The sequence below is a fragment of the Sinocyclocheilus rhinocerous genome, unplaced genomic scaffold (genome assembly GCF_001515625.1).
Source record: "Sinocyclocheilus rhinocerous isolate Xijiao unplaced genomic scaffold, SAMN03320098_v1.1 scaffold623, whole genome shotgun sequence".
Taxonomy (NCBI): Eukaryota; Metazoa; Chordata; class Actinopteri; order Cypriniformes; family Cyprinidae; genus Sinocyclocheilus; species Sinocyclocheilus rhinocerous.
The window spans coordinates 2,106,984-2,123,448 of record NW_015644631.1 but is presented as its reverse complement, the minus strand read 5'-3'; the positions used below and the strand labels follow the sequence as shown (position 1 = coordinate 2,123,448).

The 16,465-nt window shown below is 37.4% G+C and overlaps 2 protein-coding genes across 2 annotated transcripts; both read left to right on the top strand.

Annotated features, from left to right (window-relative positions):
* The first annotated feature begins 204 nt into the window (after window positions 1-204).
* On the top strand, window positions 205-9,274 carry LOC107758586 (dolichyl-diphosphooligosaccharide--protein glycosyltransferase subunit STT3A-like). The gene is made up of 17 exons (XM_016576355.1): window positions 205-282; window positions 935-1,057; window positions 1,142-1,202; window positions 1,286-1,407; window positions 1,644-1,789; window positions 1,882-1,972; window positions 2,372-2,478; window positions 3,548-3,712; window positions 3,807-3,979; window positions 4,274-4,455; window positions 5,280-5,371; window positions 5,465-5,620; window positions 5,696-5,884; window positions 5,988-6,104; window positions 6,206-6,308; window positions 8,901-9,008; window positions 9,210-9,274. Exons 2-17 carry the CDS (start codon window positions 970-972, stop codon window positions 9,272-9,274), a joined length of 1,965 nt encoding a protein of 654 aa, XP_016431841.1. The 5' UTR covers window positions 205-282; window positions 935-969.
* foxred1 (FAD-dependent oxidoreductase domain containing 1) lies at window positions 9,226-16,047 on the top strand. The gene is made up of 11 exons (XM_016576386.1): window positions 9,226-9,422; window positions 10,182-10,402; window positions 11,794-11,904; window positions 12,134-12,252; window positions 12,420-12,514; window positions 12,595-12,696; window positions 13,137-13,213; window positions 13,338-13,498; window positions 15,015-15,144; window positions 15,246-15,350; window positions 15,568-16,047. The coding sequence occupies exons 1-11, from the start codon at window positions 9,317-9,319 to the stop codon at window positions 15,820-15,822; spliced, it is 1,482 nt and encodes a 493-aa protein (XP_016431872.1). The 5' UTR covers window positions 9,226-9,316; the 3' UTR covers window positions 15,823-16,047.
* Window positions 16,048-16,465: the final 418 nt, after the last annotated feature.

Below are 16,465 nucleotides of genomic sequence, written 5' to 3'. Positions count from 1 at the left end.
TAAAGTTTTAAAGTTGAGTGCTGTATGGACTCCACACCGTGCTGCTGACTGTCTTTCTCCCTTTAGGACACGTCATATCTGGAGCGCCATGCGGAACTGGTCTTGACACGCTTGAATGACATCTCGAAGACCAATCAGCGAAAGCTGTTCTCTCGAAATCGTGACGCTGAGCCAATTAGCGCCCTCTCTACGTGGATGGGCGGGGCTTGATTCGCAGAGAGGACTTGTGTGTGTGAGAGTGTGGAAGGGCTGGAGTGAGTGGACCGCCGATGAATAAGACTGGTAATTTTGCAAATTTCTCATTTCTCATATCTCATTTATTGCAACTATACGGGTTCGCTGTCATTACATTTACTCCAGTGCATTAAAGAACACATTTACGTATAATAAAAAAAAAAAAGCTTGGGAAGGTGTGAGATAGGTGTGATGTTAGCTAGCTGCTAAGGAGCTAATCAAGACTAATAGTTTATTATCACGAATAGTTTATCAGAAGAACACATAATTTATGTCAATACTGATCATCTCTGAATTGATTTATATGCAGTGAAGTAGTAATGAGTAGCTTTTTGTATAGGAATTGTGCACAAACTGGCTCTCTTCCTGATTTTATAAAGAGTTGACAATTTAACAGATGACATAATATGCAGATTTATGCATTTCTTAAACTGCTTTACCCTCTACAATTCAAATTGGATGCTTAATTGATTTGAAAACCTCTTTAATCAGATCAAAAATAAATTGTGGAATTGCATAATCATGTTTAGAAGTTTAAATCTGCCGAAATTAGCTTACTGCTTGTGCATAGTTTGTTGTTAAAGGAGCCCTATCCTAAACTTCTCTAACATTTTATTTTTCCCTCTTAAGCGTATGTATAGTGTAAGTTGTATTACCATTATTAACAGTTCTATTAACGTGCTGTTGTCCGTTTTGTCAGGTATCAAGAGTTAGTGCTGCCTCCTGTGTGTTAAGATGACCAAGCTGGGCTTCCTGCGTCTGTCCTATGAGAAACAGGACACCCTGCTGAAGCTGCTCATCCTGTCTATGGCAGCCGTCCTGTGTGAGTGGATACACATCCCTTTAAGTCACTCTCCCTGTATGTCAACTGTCCTCTAAATCCGTCTGTCTTGTCATTTTCCTCCAGCGTTTTCCACCAGACTGTTCTCTGTGCTTCGCTTCGAGAGTGTCATCCATGAGTTCGATCCGTAAGTGCAGCTTTCGCATCATTATTGCAGTGCACCAGCATCCGAACACCTGTTTAAATTAGTTTCCTGTTTGTTGTTGGCAGGTATTTCAATTACCGGACCACTCGCTTCTTGGCAGAAGAGGGCTTTTACCAATTCCATAATTGGTTTGATGATCGAGCTTGGTATCCACTTGGGAGGATTATAGGAGGCACCATATATCCTGGTACATGTTAATTACACTAATCTCTAAATGTATAACAATATTGTGCTTTTCAGCCACTTGTGGCCTGACTTTAAGTACAGAGGTTGGACTTTTTCATGTGATGGTTGATAAAACTGGCGGAGATCTAAATGTAAACCATATTTAGGGACTCTTTGACTAGCAACCTTACAGCAACTGGCTAAAACCACTTTTTAACAGTAAAGCAACCTTGTGTTGTTTCTTTTTTTTCCCTACAGGGTTGATGATCACATCTGCAGCTCTATATCACGTGCTACACTTCTTCCACATCACCATCGACATCCGCAATGTATGTGTGTTCCTCGCCCCTCTCTTCTCCTCCTTCACCGCTATTGTCACCTATCACTTCACAAAAGAGCTCAAGGTGAGATGAACCTCAGCACTCGTCCATCTTACACACCTGTTCATTATTTGTCTAGCTAACTTACCTAACTGAAGTAACACTGTATGTTGCAGGATGCGGGTGCAGGGCTTCTGGCTGCCGCCATGATCGCAGTCGTCCCTGGATACATCTCCCGTTCTGTGGCAGGCTCTTATGACAATGAAGGTATAATCTTATCTCAGAAATGTGTTACATTTTTTGAATTGACCGATATGGTAATGGTTTAATAAAATGGTTTTGATGCTTTTAAAAATAAATCATATATTATTCACAATCACAATATTATTGATTTTGTTTAAATAAATGAAGCCTACGTGAGTATAAGAGAATTCTTTAAAAAAAATAAAATAAAAAAAATAAAAATCTTACTTGCCCAAAGCTTTTGAATGGTAGTGTAGATACATATATTTATAATATAGTTTGTTCCTTGTATGTCATTGTGTTTTAAAATATACAAAAACATTAGAATTAGTAATATGTATTTAAAATGTACATTAATATATATATATATAATCAATGCTTATATATCAATGTATATAAAAAATTTTTTTGTGTGTTGCAAAGGAATCGCCATTTTCTGCATGCTGTTGACGTACTACATGTGGATCAAAGCCGTGAAAACAGGCTCCATTTATTGGTCGTCCATGTGTGCGCTGGCATATTTTTACATGGTGAGCCACATTGTCACAGCAAATCAATAAATTATGTTATTTAAATACTAGGGCTGCCCTCGACTAAGGATTTTTCTGGTCGACTAGTAGTCGTTCATTTTAAGCATTAGTCGACTAATCGCACATTTATTAATAAACCATTTAAATCATTATAATGAGCCTTTAATTGCCTACATAGCCTATTAAGCCCTCAAGCGCACGCATAAAGCTTGCCACGGCACACCAGCAGAAGTATGATTATGAATGTGTCAGGGAAAAACAGTAAGGATGGCTGCATTAACATTTTAATAATTTGATAAACTAGTGCTTTCTTTGTTTTTCGGTTTAAGTACTTTCTCCGCAGTAGTGATGCGCCTGTATGCGTGTTTCATATGGATTACATAATCTGAGAATATTTGTTTTCCATTTGAATTGGTTCATTTGAAAGTAGACATTTCACTCTCTATAGATATATTTTTAATGTCTGTAAGGCAAAGATATACACGGAGTTTCGCATTCAAGTTCACAGAGACCGAGACGGCAGAACGCGCATCCTGTTTGCTTTCATTATTTTACAAACGCGCAATGTTTGTTGTTATTGTGAGTGCACACAAATAAAGTAGAGTCTTTACAGATTTGAAAGATGTATTACTCTTATCTGTATGAGCAAAAATTAGGGAGTATTTTAAGAGCAAATGAGCGCACCGGTGCCTCCATCTGTCCTGCAGTGAGCGCGCTACTCTTCACACTCCGCACAGACACTTGAACAGTGCACATTTCTCTAGATTAACATTAGATTGAGCAGCCATGTAAAGTTGCTAATACTTGCATATTTCAGTTGATAAGCCATATTTGAGGTTGATGAATGATAGGCGAGCGTTTCGATGTCCTGCCCAGTGTACTACCACATAGACCAGCCGTTAACGATCTGTCCGTCACGGACTGCATGACTTCATCTGTGGATTTGTTTTTTTCTGCGACTAATAAAATTTTGGTCGACTAACGATTAGTCAACTGTTAGGGGGCAGCCCTATTAAATACACAAAATACATTGTTTCAATAACACAATAGCTTTGTGTGTTGGTGTCAGGTGTCCTCCTGGGGTGGTTACGTGTTTCTGATTAACCTCATTCCCCTGCACGTGCTGGTGTTGATGCTCACCGGCCGTTTCTCTCATCGCATCTATGTGGCATACTGCACAGTCTACTGCCTGGGCACCATCCTCTCCATGCAGATCTCTTTTGTTGGATTCCAAGTAAGTTGAACATCAGTTACCAAATATAAGTAATTACTACAACATGAACTTCCAAACAGATTAATAATCTTTATCTTTCTTTCTCTTCTTGTAGCCTGTCCAGTCCTCTGAACACATGGCTGCATTCGGAGTGTTTGGCCTGTGTCAGATTCACGCCTTTGTCGATTACCTCCGGAGCAAACTGAACACGCAGCAGTTTGAAGTGTTGTTCAAGAGTGTCATTTCGCTGGTCGGTATCATCCTGTTCTCTGTAGGCGCAGTGAGCCGGTTCCGTGATTGGTAGTAAATCTCCATCACCTGCTTTCAGATGGAGCGGCATTTACTACACAGAGACGTAGTTCACTGACAATTAGGCAATATCGCATTCATAATCGAATGCGATTCATCTGCAATTATGAACACGATATTGCCTAATTGTCAGTGAACTACGTCTCTGTGTAGTAAATGCCGCTTCATCTGAAAGCAGGTGATGGAGATTTACTACCAATCAAGGACGCTTTACTGACGAGATGCGCATGACAATCGCATGCGATTAATTGCACAGCCCTAATTTCTAAATAGTTTGTTTTTGTATTGGCATATGTTAGGGAAAATCTCACCTTGGACTGGCCGTTTTTACTCTCTGCTGGATCCATCATACGCCAAGAACAACATCCCCATCATCGCCTCTGTGTCTGAGCACCAGCCCACCACCTGGTCCTCCTACTACTTTGACCTGCAGCTTCTGGTCTTCATGTTTCCAGGTACAGCACCTTCCTGTGGCTGCCTTTTGTCTTTAAACCGTCTGACCAGCTTTGTTATTGTTAACTAAAATTATGGAGTCTTTTCACTTTTTGGGGGTTCTCAGATGCGGAAGTCATCATAGATGTTTAGATTTCTAAAGTGGTGAAAGGAAACTAAAACAAAATATTTTTTTGTGTTCTCATTTGCCCTAATAGCAAAATAAATAAAAAATCACTATAGCATTTCTATGACTTTATAAAAGAGGAAAAAATAACGAGATTTTTTACATTATTCAAAAGAGAGAAAGATGTCAAATTTGCCATTACTCCCTTAGCTGCTGTGCTAGAAACACTTATGCAGCAGCATTAACTAGTTTTATATATTTAATTTTATAAGTGTACATAAAAATTGAAAATATAAAAAAAACTTTGCTAGATTTATGATGTTAATAGCTATGGAAACACGTCATCACAGTCTGTGAAAAGGGTCCATTAAATAAATAGTTTTTTGTTAATTGAAATAAAGCAAATATAAAATATTAATTTTAGTTAAACAAATGAAAATTAGAAATAACACCTTGGCTACTAACTGAAATACAATAGGTTTATGTTGAAGTACTAAAATGACTAAAACTGAAATAAAAATAAATTAAAGCTAAAAAGAAAAACTTATTTAAATGACAAGCACATAACTAAATCACTTAACCTTAAACTTAAATTAAAATGAAAAGCGGAAAATAAAAAATAAAGCAAATTCAAAATATTAATAAATACTATTATAGTATATAAAAATGGTAAAATTACAGTGCATTATGTATTAAATCTGTCATCTCTTGTTTCTCCAGTTGGTCTTTATTACTGTTTCAACAACCTCTCCGATGCCACGATTTTCATCATCATGTATGGCGTCACCAGCATGTACTTCTCAGCTGTGATGGTAAAACACTTTTACTTCATACTACTCAATATTTTTGAAGGCATTTCTTTTAAAAAAGGAATCTCTGACCCTTGTTTTATCTGTTCTTCTCAGGTGCGTCTCATGTTAGTCCTGGCTCCCGTCATGTGCATCCTGTCTGGCATCGGCGTTTCTCAGGTCCTCACCACCTACATGAAGAACCTGGATGTCAGCCGACCGGACAAGAAGTCCAAAAAGCAGCAGGACTCCACTTACCCTATCAAAAACGAGGTACGATCAATGCTCTTGATCTTTCTTAGTTTTCCTTACATCATTGGTTCATGCTGGGCTCTTATTGGTCCGTAGGTGGCAAGTGGGATGATTCTGGTAATGGCGTTCTTCCTCATCACATACACCTTCCACTCCACCTGGGTGACCAGCGAGGCATACTCCTCCCCGTCTATTGTGCTTTCCGCTCGCGGTGGTGACGGCAGCCGCATCATCTTCGATGACTTCAGAGAGGCGTATTACTGGCTCAGACACAACACACCGGAGGTCAGTGAGATCCGTCATGATGCTTGCTGACCCTCATAAACTTCCTGCTTCTTTTGATTCCAAGCATTTTTGCTTATCTCATATTACTTTTGTGTGTGCACAGGATGCTAAAGTCATGTCATGGTGGGATTATGGGTATCAAATAACAGCGATGGCCAATCGAACGATTCTGGTTGACAACAACACTTGGAATAACACTCACATCTCCAGAGTGGGTCAGGTGAGGATGTAGTTTTATATAGTTAAACAACAAAAATATAGTTTTGCTGTTTACAGTTTTTATACTTTGGACATTTCTAAAAATGTTTTTCTTCTTCGCAGGCTATGGCCTCCACTGAGGAGAAAGCCTATGAGATTATGCGAGAACTGGATGTTAGTTACGTCCTGGTGATCTTTGGTGGACTGACGGGATATTCATCTGATGGTATGGTATGATTCTTAATAGGGATGCACCGATGAATTGGCCGCCGATATTTATCGGCCGATTTTTGATTATTTTAAAGCCATCGGCATATCGGAAATAGCATGAAAAGGGCCGATACCGTTATGGTTATTAATTAACTGCATGGAGACAACGAGTTGCATGTCTGTTGCATAATCCAACGTTTTTCTCTGGGCAAAATAATTAAATACTTGCCAAAACAAAATAAAATCTGTACAAAATATAGTTTGTCAGACGGCATAGTACGGCCTATGCAAACGTGACGCTGACGCATCCAACGAGTGAAATGCCCGCTCTCAGCTGTAAATTCATCATAGGTAAGTCTATCCGAGACTTTATCCGAGGAGTAAGAGTTTATCCGAGGATATGTCACGAACCGCCAAGCATTAGGCCTACATTTAAGTGAAAATGAATGGCAGGTAATATGCAGCTTTTTGTTTGAAACCAGTGTAGAACACGGATCCACACAAGGTCACATCATGCACCTGCAGTGTTTCTGTGAACAGAGAAAACAGAATAAAACTATATAGGCTACATAAAAAGGAATATATAGGCCTATACACAAAATATATTTCACTTCAAATCATTAACAGATTAACAAAACGAAAGAAAAAAAATTGTGCTGAGTTTCGGATAATTGTTACACACTCCGAAGTTTATGGAAAAAAAACAAGACGGCAGAAAGCGGTTTTCTTTATTTTGTAAAAGCTTTACAGTTTTGAATGATGTTTTGCTTCTCTCTGTATGACCAACCAGCGTTGGTATGACCATAAATTACGGAGTAACAGTTGGGAAAACAATGCAGTGATCGCGTCGGTGCCTCACACGCACATACAACAAATTTTTGTTGCTAATTTGACATCGCAGCCTGTTCATTATCAAAATAAAATACAGTTAAAGAAGCATAAAAAGTTACACTGCTCAATTGAAATAGTCCGTAGTACAGTCTGTGCCGTTCAGTGTGACCAGCACGCGCCTCACTCCTGATATAGCCTATATGTGAAGGATGATGTTTTACGTCGATAATGCGAGTGAAGAACAAAGCCTATAGTTTACATAATAAATAGGTTAGCATCCAGATACTTCGCAAATATGGAAACATTTGGATTCGTGCAGAATGAGAGAGGTAGTCTTCAGTTTTGTTTTTAATTTAATTAATTTGTTTTGGCTTGACGCTTATGTTTAGCCTAAATACAACTTTACAGGATTTGTTGTGGAGAGAAGGGAACTAAAATAGCCTAATTGTGTTTGTAATTTTGCTTTTATTTACAGGTATATTAGCCTACATTATTTCTGAATTTAATAATAAAATGCAACGTACAGCCTACTAATTTAGGCAGTTTTTTCCCTCTCAAAACGCTTATAGGAGTAGCGTTTTTTTTAATCAATGCTGAAACATTTTTAAATATCTTAAAAAATACTTTCATGTTTTTAAAGGGGTCATAGGATGCCCATTTTCCACAAGTTGATATGATTCTTTAGGGTCTTAATGAAAAGTCTGTAACATAGTTTAGTTAAAATTTCTCAGTGGTAGTGTAAAAAACACCTTTTTTACCCTGTCAAAAACAGCTCTTTTCAGATCAAGCCGTTTTTAGGGGTCATAGGATGCCCATTTTCCACAAGTTGATATGATTCTTTAGGGTCTTAATGAAAAGTCTGTAACATAGTTTGGTTAAAATTTCTCAATGGTAGTGTAAAAAACACCTTTTTTACCCTGTCAAAAACAAGTCAAGCCGTTTTTGTAGCATTTTCCTTTAAATGTTAATGAGCTCTGCTGACCCCGCCCATTTCTTCCGAGCTGCTCTCAGAGAGACTGTTTACTTTAGCCGCATTCATCGTGAATCTTGCTAATTAGCACATTATTTGGAAAGGCGATTTGCAAAGATTCATTACAAAACATTATACTCACTTCTTCTGTAGATGGTGGACTGATGACCGCTCACTCAGGGCGGGTCGAAGGTAAGACACCAGTCCAGTCAGTGCTGAAACACTACTGTCAATCAAACTATCGTGGGAGGGGCCTGTCTGTGACGTCACACAGACAGGCATCTGAGATCGGCTCGATTTGAGAAAGGGGAAAACAAATTTTAAACAGATTTAAAAAAAAAAACACTTGGTGGATTTTTATCATTATAGGGTGGTTGTGTACACACACTGCCAACACACATTTCAGTTCAAACAACTTGTAAAAGTGCATGTAGCATCCGATGACCCCTTTAATGCGTAGACAGTTTTTTCTTTTGTTTAATACATTTGGTCTTTGGTAAATCTAGAAAAGATGATGCTGTATTGGCTATGACTAAGCGAGATCAAGACTCTCTTCATTATTTATTTATTTTTTTTTAGTAAATTAAACTCTTTTTTTTTTCTCTCTCATTTTTAAGCCCTGCTTTATGCAATTGACCAATATCGGTATCGGAATCGGCCAATAGGTTTTTGTTAATATCGGTATCGGCCAAAGAAAATCCTTTCGGTGCATCCCTAGTTGTTAATGTTTGAATTGTAGTATCTGGATTGGATGGAACCTAAATAACATGTAAAAATTAATACGTTTATGTGTATTTGTTTGTGTAGACATTAATAAGTTCCTGTGGATGGTCCGTATCGGGGGCAGCACGGACACAGGGAGGCACATAAAGGAACACGACTACTACACACCCACAGGAGAGTTCCGCGTGGACCGCATTTTAAATGCAAAATTGATTTTCGTGCGCTCGAAATGCTTTCTTCTTTGCGAGACAAACATTTTCTCCACAAAACTCAGTTTGCACGCGTGCAAAACGCACTTTTGCGCGCTCAAAATATGCTCTTTCGCGCGCAGAATTGTGGCAGAGATGTAATCCCATAGTCCTGGTATGGCGTCGTTGTGAGCATGCGCACTAGGTCAAATGAGCGTACGCTCCGCTCTGCTCCACAGTGAGCGGCGTGTCAGTGAGGAAGGTGATTAGAGTGTCTTCTTCTGCATACATGACTGTCTGTCGACAATAGCAATGTGGCGCAAGCTGTTCACCTCCGTCCCTGCTTTCAGAGCGCTGAAAGCACCCTGTCGGAGCTTTAGTAGCAGCAGCAGGGGAGCTGAAAAGGACTTCTTTAAAGGTGAGATGATTCACTTAATACACATTATGCATCCGTACGTTTATATCAATATTAGAGGCGTTAAACGTCCTGAGTAAACTGTAAGCGGTGACAAAGTCATGCTCGCATTTCGAATCCTACTATGACTGACAGAAAGGTTAGCTCATTAATATTAATTTGGTCATGGTCATGTTTGGTCATTAATTTGGTCAATATTCATGAGTTAAGCCTTTCTCGCAGTAGCTGTTCGTTCATTCGCTAACTGCGCAACGCCCGCTTGCTTTTCAGCAAATCAGTGAGCTCTACAGGTCGAACGTAGCGATGCGTAATTAATATTCATGAGTGTTGCTTTCGCTATAGTAGGATTTTTTAATTCGCATCCTGCATAACAAATATTATAGATATAACTGTAATTCAGTCCAGTTGAAAACTGTAATCAAAGCGAAATATATTTGTAGTATTTATAGTTACAGTAGATGAATACAAATGATAATTTGTATTCTCTTTTTTTATTACATTTAATTCCTGAATAATTCTAGTCGGTTTCTGTTTTGCTTTTGGATATAATAGTATAATTACCAAACGAAATAATTTTTTTCTTCCAGTATTTAGAGGTATAAATGAAAAATTTTACTACAAACCAGCATTACATTAATAATAAAACTCATTATCTAACAAAATGACAAACACAGTATGGTTTCAAGAAAATGTAGGTAATGATGAAACTGGCTTCTGCCGATAAAACATACTCTCATCTGTCTCATATGTAACTCGTTGCAGATCTGGACACTCATCTGCGGGCGTTTCGGGACAAAGCGGCCGCAGCGATGCCCGGCAGTGACTGGAGCCCGATTGAGTTGACCCCTGGCCTGCCCCCGGAGAGGGCTGATGTGGTGATTGTAGGAGGGGGAGTCGTAGGATGGTCCATCGCATACTGGCTAAAGATGAAGGCGCGAGTGAGGGATGGTCTGAGAGTGCTAGTGGTGGAGAAAGACCCTACTGTGAGTTTATTCAAGGGCACTTGGGAGCATGTCTCAAAAACTAGTGAACATGTATTTGATGCTACAAAGGTGATGTCTATGTAGGTGGCTCAATAAGTTTTAAAACACAGTATCTGCTATATACTGTGGAATGCTAATAATCATGTATTGATCATGTTTTTTAAAAGTTCACCCACAAAAAAGAAAAACTTCTTATGTTGTTCCGCTCCCACCAGACATCATATCAATGTCTTTGGGAAACAATTAAATTTAGTAAAATGAAATTACAAGTGGACGTCTGAGTAAATTAATTCAATTTGAAAGATTGAGTGAATAAGCAAAATGACCCATTTGCAACTGAAGGTACCACCATTATGGTAACACAGTCCTCAGTTAGTTCAGAAAATGCATAGAAATCGTTCATTTGATTTAACATTTATTTGATTGTCCCCTTTTTCTCCGCATCATAATTTTTTTATACAATGAAACCAAATTAGATTTTCAATGCAACCCTTTAATTCAAATGAAACTGAATTGAAATGAGTCTGTCTGACCCTTCTCCGAGGAGAGAAAGATCCTGTTTCCTTGTGAACTATCCCATCCGCTCAACAAAAAACTTTTTTTTTACTCTCTTACCCTTTTCTTACATTTTTAAAATTAAACAAGACTTCTCCTTTTGTGTTCCACGAAAGATAGTCATACAGTTTTCAGAAGACTTGAGGCAGAGTAAATGATTTTGTTTTTTTTAACTATCCATTTAATGGTTAATATATTAAAATCATAACACCAAATACGTAATTAATATTCATGAGTGTTGCTTTCGCTATAGTAGGATTTTTAAATTCGCATCCTGCATAACAAATATTATAGATATAACTGTAATTCAGTCCAGTTCAAAACTGTAATCAAAGCGAAATATATTTGTAGTGTTTATAGTTACAGTAGATGAATACAAATGATAATTTGTATTCTCTTTTTTTATTACATTTAATTCCTGAATAATTCTAGTCGGTTTCTGTTTTGCTTTTGGATATAATAGTATAATTACTAAATATACTATTATATTTAAAATAATTTTTTTCTTCCAGTATTTAGAGGTATAAATGAAAAATTTTACTACAAACCAGCATTACATTAATAATAAAACTCATTATCTAACAAAATGACAAACACAGTATGGTTTCAAGAAAATGTAGGTAATGATGAAACTGGCTTCTGCCGATAAAACATACTCTCATCTGTCTCATATGTAACTCGTTGCAGATCTGGACACTCAGCTGCGGGCATTTCGGGACAAAGCGGCCGCAGCGATGCCCGGCAGTGACTGGAGCCCGATTGAGTTGACCCCTGGCCTTTTAATGCTAATAAATAAAAGGTAATTACAAAACATTTTTATGTTCCTCTCTCTACAGTATTCCCAGGCGTCGACTGTGCTGTCATGTGGTGGAATTCGGCAGCAGTTCTCCTTGAAAGAAAACATCCTGCTGTCACTGTTTTCAGCTCATTTTATGAAGAACATTAATGTAAAATCTTCTATATTGCACAATTAAAAGCTTTCCTGTTACAAATGCACTGTGACCTACATAATTTGTGATGTGAAGTCTAAACATCAGCTAATTTCTAGAGACTTTAAATATTTTGTTGTAAATCGTTCTAAATGTTCTTCACCAGGATCATTTAGGCTGGTCTAGAGTTTTAGAATACTAATAAATGTTTGCAAATTTGTATTTCTGCTGTGTTTTAATGCAACAGAATCATCTCTGGGTTGTAAATGAAGACCCCGTTGATCTACAGTTTAATCATTCCGGATATCTCTTCCTTGCCAGTGAAAAATCAGCTCATATTATGGAGGAAAACTACAGAACTCAAAGGTAACAGGAAAAGTTGGATTACCAGACAGATTATATACCAGTTTCTTTCAACTATATTAGGCGTTTTTATTATCTTTGTGTTAACTCAACCTTTCATATTAGCTGATAAACAGCCTCACAATACAAAGTTAAAGATTAATCAAACATGTTTTTGATTTTATTGGTAGATACGTGGGTGCGAAGGTCGCCCTCCTCTCACCATCCCAGCTGAAGGAGCGATTCCCTTGGATGAACACGGAGGGGGTCGCTCTGGCTTCTCTTGGTTGGTGCCCATTTTCACAATCTTTGATACATCTCACATGCAAACTTCATTGCTGAGTGACATATTTATTCCTCACTAAGGACTAGAGAACGAGGGCTGGTTTGACCCCTGGTCTCTCCTGAACGCTCTCAGACGTAAGGCCGTGTCTATGGGAGTCTATCAGTGCTTTGGAGAGGTCACAGGTCAGGATTCCCAATTACAATATGTTAAAGTTTGTCAAATTAACACCAAATTAGTGCATGTTGTCCTACATTTGGTACTTTTTTTAACTGGTTTTTTTTTTTTTACGCTTCCTTATCAATCTTTGATACATCTCACATGCAAACTTCATTGCTGAGTGACATATTTATTCCTCACTAAGGACTAGAGAACGAGGGCTGGTTTGACCCCTGGTCTCTCCTGAACGCTCTCAGACGTAAGGCCGTGTCTATGGGAGTCTATCAGTGCTTTGGAGAGGTCACAGGTCAGGATTCCCAACTACAATATGTTAAAGTTTGTCAAATTAACACCAAATTAGTGCATGTTGTCCTACATTTGGTACTTTTTTAACTGGCTTTTTTTTTTTTTACGTTGCATTCTTACTTTCAAAACAGAACTCAAGTTGATTCTCTTGAATTTTTAGGATTTAAATGTGCTGCAAATTTGGCAGAAACCACAGATGGAGAGGTTCTTAATGTCCAAAGGATAAAATATGTTCATGTGAGTTCATATGCCTTCTCAAAACATCTCAGAACAGCACACTGTTTTGAAACTTGTTTGCCTTATTTAGGTGCTTTAAAGTTTAAGTGCACTAGTAGCATAACAGAAGGTTATGTGGTTTTAGGTGCGGATGCCCAACAGTCTGGAGTATCAGCCCGTGGAGTGTGCCGTCGTGGTAAATGCAGCAGGTGCAAACTCAGGAAAGATCGCCTCCATGCTAGGCATCGGATTAGGCCCGAAAGAATCCGTGTCTGGTGTTCCGCTACCCGTGGAGCCCAGAAAAAGGTTAAGACTCATTATCGTTCACATTTTGTCACTTTGCGTAGTAAACAGTGGTTACACTGCAATTTGAAATGGTTTCTTACCTACTTGAATAAATAAGAAGTGCCAAATATTCTAAAATTATATTATATTATCATTAATATTTAATTGTTATATTATTAATAATTTATTAAATTTTATATTAAAATATAATTTATAATAATTATATTTTATTACACAATATTTTTATTACATAATTAGTATTCAATTAAACAATATATATATTTCATTTCAATTTAAATAAATGAGCATTTCAAACAGTGTCGCGTTCCGAACGTTGTTTAAGCGACATACATCGGTATTGCGGTATTTTAAAAATTTATATCATAATAAAAATAAACACCGGTATTCGGTATGAACCGTATCATTAATATATGTGACCCTGGACCACAAAACCAGTCATAAGGGTCAATTTGTTTAAATTGAGATGTATACATATAAGTTTAAATTGAGATGTATACATATATATACATACAAATAAGCTTTCCATTGGTGTATGGTTTGTTAGGATAGGACAATATTTGGCCGAGATACAACTATTTGAAAATCTGGAATCTGGGGGTGCAAAAAAAAATCTAAATATTGAGAAAATCGCATCTAAAGTTGTCCAAATGAAGTTCTTAGTAATGCATATTACCAGCCAAATATTCTAAAATAAATAATATTATAAATATAATTTAATTTAAGAATTAATTACATTTTATGCTATTGAAATATAATTTTATAATATTTAAATACCATTAGAATTCAATACAATAAGATAAATTTCATTTTAATTTAAATGAATGAGTAGTGACAAATATTCCAAAACAACTGTTGCGTTTAGTTTTAGATATTATATTATATTATTGTGTATATATATATTATTATTATATATATATATTATAATAAAATATCCTAAAATAACTGTTGCATTTAGTTTTAAATATTATATTATACTATATTAAGTATCATTAATATATGTGACCCTGGACCACAAAACCAGTCATAAGGGTCAATTTGTTTAAATTGAGATGTATACATATAAGTTTAAATTGAGATGTATACATATATATACATACAAATAAGCTTTCCATTGGTGTATGGTTTGTTAGGATAGGACAATATTTGGCCGAGATACAACTATTTGAAAATCTTTGGTTGGCATAAAAGAAAAATCAATCATTTTGACCCATACAATGTATTTTTGGCTATTGCTACAAATATACCCCAGCGACTTAAGACTGGTTTTGTGCTCCAGGGTCATATATTAATTAAATATTAAACATATTTTATTAATTAAATCCTTCCATCCATTCTTTAAACTGCTTATCCACTGTAGGCTTGTGGGAATGCTGGAGCCTGTTATTAAATATTTTTAATAAATAATTAAATATCATTAGTATTTCATGTCAAATTTAATTTTAATAATGACATTTTAATTATGTATAATTCTAGAACTGTGTAGTCTCATTAGCTACATCGTCCCTATCTCCTCCAGGTTTGTTTATGTGGTACATTGTCCTGATGGACCAGGGCTGGATACTCCATTTCTGATTGACTATTCAGGGGTTTACTGTAGACGAGAGGGACTGGGAGGAAATTACATCACGGGAATGTCACCAGAGGAGGTATAGGCACGTTTTGAGTCAATCTCTGACATATTAGCTTTATTATCTGCACGAATTTATGCATTTGTTCATTCGTTCATTATTATTTCTACCTTGTGCAGACAGAAGAACCAGATATCAGTAACCTTGATGTGGACCACGAGTTCTTTCAAGAGAAGGTCTGGCATCGTCTGGCCCACCGTATTCCTGCATTCGAGCAACTGAAGGTGAATTTCATAATGTAGAATTGTTCTTCCATGTTATCCACTGCATGAAAGGGAGTTTTCTTGAGCTTTATTTAAAGTCCTGGGACTAATTGAACCATTTCTGATTGCTGTTAGAGGGTAAAGTGCATTACATGGGTTTGTTTGTGTCTACTAGAAGTTCTACCACTCAGTTTTTTTCCAAATGAAGCACTTTGCTCTTATGGTCCATCTTTGTCAGGTCTCAAGCGCGTGGGCTGGGTTTTATGACTACAACACCTTTGATCAGAATGGCATTATTGGACTTCATCCTCTTGTGCCCAACATGTACTTTGCCACGGGCTTCAGTGGTCACGGTCTGCAGCAGTCTCCTGCGGTCGGACTCGCAGTGGCTGAGCTTATTCTGGACGGAGGCTATAAGACCATCGACCTTAGTGCTTTTGACCTTAAACGGATCCTCCTGCAGGAGCCCATACAGGAGAGTAACATCGTGTGAGGAGCACAAAAACATACAGGGAAGATGAATGTGTCCTCAGGATGGAGCCACTTGACATGAACGTCACAGTGATATCATAGTTCAGACAGAACTCTCACTGGAACAATGGAACTGAATTTTCAGGAGGATGAGTTCAGTTTGGAAACAAAACATAATCAGATTATTAAAAGGGTTAGTTCACCCAAAAATGAAAATTCTGTCATTAATTACTCACCCTCATGTCGTTCCAAACATGTAAGACCTTCGTTCATCTTCGGAACACAAATGAAGATATTTTTGATGGAATCAGAGCTCTCTGACCCTCCATAGACAGCAAGGATACGTAGCAAGGAACAAGAAACGTAGCAAGGGCATCGGTAAAATAGTCCGTCACATGGACTATTTTACCGATACCCTTGCTACGTTTCTGTGCGTTGATCAGGGGTTCAACCGTAATTTTATGAAGCTACGAGAATACTTTTCTGCGCAAAGAAAACAATAATAGCGGAAGACGGTAACTCAGGGAGAACAACTGCTGAATAAATTATGCCATTTTTGTTTTCTTTGCGCACAAAAAGTATTCTCGTAGCTTCATTAAATTACGGTTGAACCCCTGATCAATGACTATTTTACCGATGTCCTTGCTACGTTACTGTGTGTTGAT

What these genes read in the sequence shown, in the direction of transcription:
- LOC107758586 (XM_016576355.1), top strand. Translation starts at nt 970, where the DNA reads ATGACCAAGCTGGGCTTCCTGCGTCTGTCCTATGAGAAACAGGACACC. An exon ending in ACTTCACAAAAGAGCTCAAG is followed by an intron (nt 1,790 to 1,881) that starts GTGAGATGAACC and finishes TGTATGTTGCAG; the next exon opens with GATGCGGGTGCAGGGCTTCT. An exon ending in TCAGACACAACACACCGGAG is followed by an intron (nt 5,885 to 5,987) that starts GTCAGTGAGATC and finishes GTGTGTGCACAG; the next exon opens with GATGCTAAAGTCATGTCATG.
- foxred1 (XM_016576386.1), top strand. Translation starts at nt 9,317, where the DNA reads ATGTGGCGCAAGCTGTTCACCTCCGTCCCTGCTTTCAGAGCGCTGAAA. An exon ending in TGGTGGAGAAAGACCCTACT is followed by an intron (nt 10,403 to 11,793) that starts GTGAGTTTATTC and finishes CTCTCTCTACAG; the next exon opens with TATTCCCAGGCGTCGACTGT. An exon ending in CTGCATTCGAGCAACTGAAG is followed by an intron (nt 15,351 to 15,567) that starts GTGAATTTCATA and finishes CATCTTTGTCAG; the next exon opens with GTCTCAAGCGCGTGGGCTGG.